The 6,000-nt window shown below is 46.6% G+C and overlaps 1 protein-coding gene across 1 annotated transcript in view; it reads left to right on the top strand.

The window, feature by feature from the left end:
* The window catches only part of LOC119921747 (RING finger protein 17-like), a 93,474-nt gene that overhangs the window by 65,598 nt on the left and 21,876 nt on the right, over nucleotides 1–6,000 (top strand). The window contains exons 10-11 of the mRNA XM_038741806.1: nucleotides 310–344; nucleotides 4,952–5,035. Of these exons, the coding sequence (XP_038597734.1) occupies nucleotides 310–344; nucleotides 4,952–5,035 (119 nt within the window). The remainder of the gene's footprint in view (nucleotides 1–309; nucleotides 345–4,951; nucleotides 5,036–6,000) is intronic.

The raw sequence follows: 6,000 nt of genomic DNA, 5'->3' as shown, positions 1-6,000 counted from the left end.
CTTTACCCAAGTTGTTCTTCTTTGAATTGAAAGCAGAGTACATTACATCCAGATGATCCCTAACGGATGGTGGGCTTGCCCAGTTGCAGAAGAGGCACTAGGGGGTGCCCTTCCACTTGATCAAAGTAAAGTGATTGTTGTCTTCTCTCTTTTTTTACTTTTTATCATCGTCATCATCATAATTATCATTATGATTGTTGTTTTTATTATCATTATTTAATCCAGGTGCAGTATTTAGATCTTGGCTATGTTGAGGAGATCCATCCCTGCCATCTCTACCCAGTTGAGTGCTCTACTGAACTACCTCAGTTTTGCATACCCTGTCATTATATAACACCCTTCCTGTGAGTAAACATTATTTAGTAAATGACTAATGCAGCACTTTTTAAAATGAAAGTTATATTGTGTAATATCTGCGTGCCCACAGTGGAGTTATTCAAGGCAGAGAAACGTGGGTGTGATGCGTACATCACACAGATAAGGAGTTTCTAGTAATTAGCATTTCTTTCTTTCTTCTTTCTTTCTTTAGAATTTATCAAATTGGGAAACTAGGTGAAGGCGTTTGTTAGGTAGAGGGTTGAAGAAAGGGTTGTATCCAGTCTTGGCCCATCAGGATTATTGTGGGAAGCATCTGATTGGCTTTGACTGCTCTTGCACCTGCATTGGCTTCAGAAAGGGTTTCAAAGAAGCCAATGAGGTGAGTCCCTGGATGTGGAACTTTGTTAGCAGAATTCATGTGTTCAGTCCACATTTATTGAGTGTTTACTGTGTGCAAAGCACTGTACTAAGAACTTGGGAGTGTTCAGAAGAACAATAAACAGATGCATACCCTGCCCACAATAATCTATATGCCAGGCAGTGTACTAAGTGCTGGGGTAGATTGCAAAATAATCGGGTTGGATACAGTCCTCTGTCCCACACAGAGCTCGGTCTGAGCCCCCATTTTACAGTTGAGGTAACTGAGGCACAGAAAAGTTAAATGACCTGCAAGTCACACAGCAGACAAGTGGTGGAGTTGGGATTAGAACCCAGAGCCTCTGACTCCCAGGCCCGTGCTCATCCTACTAGCCACGCAGTTTTTTTCCTGGCACATAGCCAGGTCCTAACAAATACCACAGTGGTTTATTATTATCATTATCATCATCATCATCATCATCATCGTCATCATCATCATCATCATCATCGCTGGCCCCTTGTACTTATGCTAATGCTCCTACTCCTTGACCCATCAATGCTGTTGTTGGTCCGGTGGAAAGATCCTGGTTCTGGGAATCAGGAGACCCGGGTTCTAGTTACGGCTCTGCAAGTCGAAGAACTGGGGCTGGGGCTGGGGCTGGGGCTTGACCATCCAAAGTGAAGGTTTCTAACCTAAGAACCACCTAAGGTGTTCTTCTGCGAGGTCGACAGGCCTGGCATGACTCCTAAAAATAGCTGCCTCACATGGGCAGTAAAGACCACAGTCAACGTCCTTCTGGATCACGGTGCTCTGACGCAACAACGATACTTTGCCTGTGGTCGCTGACTCTAAATGGGTCCTGCCTGCACCCTGCAATGTGCCGACGGCCGATCTGACCGCTTTGGTCATGGCCCTCTGACTGATTGGCAGGGACAAGTGAGAGGGAGTGTGAGTGGCTCTTTCCTAAACCACCAGCCCTCTTCTCAATTCCTTCACACAGGTTCTCAGGGCCAGGCTAACCGGCCGTTCTCTGCTGTTCTCACGTGAGAAGCAGTATAGCCCAGTGAAAGGAACACGGGCCTGTGAGTCAGAGGACCTGGGTTCTAATTCCGGCTCTGCCGCTTGCCTGCTGTGGAACCTTGGGCAAGTCACTTCACTGCCCTGGGCTTGAGTTTCCTCAACTGCAAAATGAGGATTCAATACCCATTCTCCCTCCTCCTTGGCTGTGAGTCCCATGGCGATACGGTCACACTTTGTTAAGCCCTCTTCTAAACTCTTCTTCTTCAAATGGCGTCGAGTCGTTTCCAAGCCATAGCGAATCCATGGACACACCCTCTTCAGAACGTCCCATCTTCTGTTATAAAATCATTCTGGTATGTGTATCCGTAAAGCTACCAAGATGTGGTTTACCATTGCCTTCTTCCGCGCAGTAGAAACTTGCGTCTCTGCCGCTCTCTTTGATCAACGTTTTGATCCCTTGATCATCTGCCTTTGACTCTGCCCCATGCTGTTGCTGCCCAGCAAGGGTGAATCAACTTTGTCTGACGCTTTGGCTTAGATCTTTGCATTATGGGTAACCCTATGTGGCATAACTTTAAGCTTCATCAGCGTACACAAACTCTCCTGCTGTGGTAAGGCATCGCTTCATCGGGCCATGAGCAAGCGGTCAGGTCTTGGTGCATATTTATTTTTCTTTGTTCTATTTGTAAACAGCAGAACTATCTTGTTCATTTGTGTACACCTAATTTATCCTTCTATTTTGCAGGTAAGTTCCTTAAACTGTTCATTGTTGTGATAATGTTAGTTAAGCCTCAGTCTTCTCGAGCTCTGATCTTGTCCCTCTATGTTTCCTCAAGTCAGTAGTTTGCTGCATGAAGAGGATGATAGATTCCTTAGGGCTGTTCTTTTTAAAGTAGTATGTTGTTGTTATTGGCTTTCTCACCAAAAGGCGATCAAATCAGAGCACAGAAGACTAAGTCAGAAGGTGTGTGTGGAGGTCGCGGGGCGCAAAAACAATGCCTAATTCTCCCAAAGTTTTCTTGGAAAAGCATTAATTGAGGAGGTTGGCGTCTGTCCTTCCAGGGCCTGAATACCAGCCACGGCAGCCAGCAGATTCTGCAGATTTTCCCCGGCACCTGCCTGTTGGTGGAATCTTGGTGAAATCACACTTCCTGAAAGTCTCAAATGAAAATTGTTCTCTGGTCAGCCCCTCTCATGTTCAGCAACTCTCAACTGCTGTACAGGACTTTCTAAGGGTGGGAGGCTGGGAACATTTGAGCCAGGCGATGAGAGACCCACAGGAAGCCAGCCAACTACCAGTTTTTCAACCACCTCCCTATGACTTGGGTGAATTTGAAGTAGAACCAAGAGAAGTAATTCTCTTGGGGGATCCCAGCCATGGACAGTGAGCAAAGGGCACTGAAGACCCTCAACTCTGGAGATTCTGGGGGAGGTGTACGTTTTCTGGCACCCCTCAGCATGGGACTCGCAGTCGTCATTCCATGGGGCTCTCCCAGAGACTTCTTGGGTACTGAGTGGCCAACCTGGACTGCCTGTCAGTTTCTGTTGCACACGGGCAACGGGAAACCCAGGCTACGCTGGTTCTAACCCCAGTGGTAGCAGTTTGCGGATAATGAGGCTTAGGAGAAAGAGCACAGGCTTGGGAGCCAGAGCTTGTGGGTTCTAATTCCGGCTCTGCCATTTGTCAGCTGTGTGACTTTGGGCAAGTCACTTAACTTCTCTGGGCCTCAGTTACCTCATCTGTAAAATGGGGATTAAGACTGTGAGCCCTGCGTGGGACAACCTGATTAACTTATGTCCACCCTAGCGCTTAGAACAGTGCTTGGCACCTAGTAAGCGCTTAACAAATACTGTCATCATCATCATCATCATCATCATCATCATCATCATCATCATCATCAATCATTCCCCCCCCACCCCCATAGGGGAAATGATTTTCCCAATAGTATTTGGCCGTCTGATCTTCCCGTTAAAGAAGGCTCTGACCACGTAATCCAGTTGGCCAAGAGCAGGAGGAGGGTTTTGCTAAGAGGCACGAGATTCAACTGCAACTTTCCCAGAAACCCTGCACTCTTGGGGACATTTGAAATTTTCGTTATCAGCTTCCCTGTTCTTTCCTTTCCTTCCCCTCTCAGACTTGTGCTAGCACTATCCGCTTCTAGAAGTGTCAACGATTTCCAACTGGCAGGGGGGTGCTTTGCCTCCTGCAAGTTCTTCTTTCCGGCTGTTGTATGTCTGCTTCATTGAAACCCTTGGTCAGTTTATGCTTCACCGTTTATTTATTCATTCATTCATTCACGTGTTTGTGGGTGAAAGGATTGTCCACGGAGCAGCCTCAGCCTAGAGGGTTAATTTCCCCCCAGGGTGGTTTGCCTATTTGTACTTCCCAAGCGCTTAGTACAGTACTCTGCATACAGTAAGCGCTCAATAAATACAATTGATTGAATGAATGAATGAATTCATTGAGAGCCTACTGTGTGCAGAGCACTGTACTAAGCGCTTGGAAATTACGATTCAACAACAAATAGAGACAATCCCTGCTCACAGGGAGCTCCCAGTCTAGAAGGGGGAAATATGTACATGTATACACAAGTGCTGTCGGGGGGGATAAGGGTAGAGCAAAAGGAGTGAGTCGGGGCGATGGGGAGGGGGAGAGGGAGCAGAGGTAAAGGGGGGGGCTTAGTCAGGGAAGGCCTCCTGGGGGAGGTGAGCCTTCAGCAGGGCTTTGAAGAGCGGGGAAGTGTGATTGTTTGGCAGATTTGAGGAGGGAGGGCATTCCCGGCCACAGGTAGGACATGAGCCAGGGGTTGATGGGGGAACGGGTGGGAACGAGGCAGAGTGAGACCCTTAGCACCAGAAGAGTGGAGTGTGCCGGATTGGATGTAGTGGACATAAGAGCCATGTCCCAATACTTTAAAAACCTCAAAGAAACTTCTTTCTTCTCCAACAAACCTACCCTGACTAAAGCTCTCATCTCCCCACAACCACCCATACCCCACCACACACTTCATTTTCCCTTCCAGCTCACCAATGCATTTAGGCTTACCCACCGAGCCCGGAAGTATTCTCCACATAGCCTTATACTCAGGTCCTTCCCTTACAGATACTGTATCATCTGTGTCCTTCCCATTCCACTGATGCTGGACCACCAAGGCCTCCTATGAGCTTATGCAATGCAATGTTTAGAAAATTGCCACTGAATAGTAAACATCATGTTGCTTCCTTTCCTTGGTCCCCCATCTTTGCCTCCTTTAGGTTGGAAAGTTCTGGTCTCCAGATGCAGTGGAACTCCTTCGAGAATTACTACTGCCCAAGAGGGAGGTCAAGATCCGTAACATGGTATGGTTTAAGTTCTTCATGAAAGCAAGTTTGAAATCCTTAATGAGGCTATGGAGTAATACTTTCACTGTTCTGAAACGAGGGCTGATAGCTAATCTAAAACTGGATGGGTTCTGTGTTTTCTAGACTGTAGGCTCACTAGGGGCAGGGAACATGTCTACCAAATCTGTTGCCGTGTAGACTCCCAAGGACCTAGAGCAGTACGTTACATGCAGTAAGCACTGAGTAAGTACTGTTCATAGACTGATTGATTGATTGATTGACTGATTCTGTGGAAAGCCAAAGAACATTTGTAATTTCCCCAGTATAGGGCATAGGTAACTAGTGCTCATCAAGCTCAATTCTCCCAGATTTTGAAGAATCAAGGCACATGGGCATAGGTAGGGACTAAGATGATGGCGATGGCAGAGAGAGTGTGTATTTGCAGAACTTTAGCCCTTGGCCGTTCCACAGAGTTGAACTATGCCTTTCAAACTATAAGTAGAACTGAGCTTATTTCATGTGCATTTCCATCTTTCAGAAGACCGGTGTCATTTTGTTGCTATTTTAGCACAAAATTGCAACTAGAAGCTTGCGATGTGTATAAGCTAGTCCACCCAAGGTGTCTGTCACTGCTGCTGTTCAAATCTTTAGAACGAAGAGTTGCCGTTCTTGACTGGTGACTTAAATGAGAGTGGCAAATCTGACTATGTTGGTACATTATGTGATAGCTCAACAGGTGGAACCGCATGTTGCACCTCAAGATAAGTAGTGCCACAGGAAAGGAAAGGTCTGTTTATTATAGGCATCCCAATAGTTTTCCCAAAAGCCGAACTGTTGGGCGGGGTGTTCAGAATGCTGCCTTGAGAGAATCAAGGAAGATAATATTTAGTTATCCAGCTATAATGCTCTGAAGGGCCAGGTTTTGGAAATGTCGTACCAACTATCACATTTGGCGGACCCCGTTGTTTCATATTTCCCCTCTC

The sequence above is a fragment of the Tachyglossus aculeatus genome, assembly GCF_015852505.1.
Source record: "Tachyglossus aculeatus isolate mTacAcu1 chromosome Y4 unlocalized genomic scaffold, mTacAcu1.pri scaffold_167_arrow_ctg1, whole genome shotgun sequence".
NCBI classification, from domain to species: Eukaryota; Metazoa; Chordata; class Mammalia; order Monotremata; family Tachyglossidae; genus Tachyglossus; species Tachyglossus aculeatus.
The sequence above is the reverse complement of the archived record's forward strand: the minus strand, read 5'-3'. Positions and strand labels throughout refer to the sequence as shown.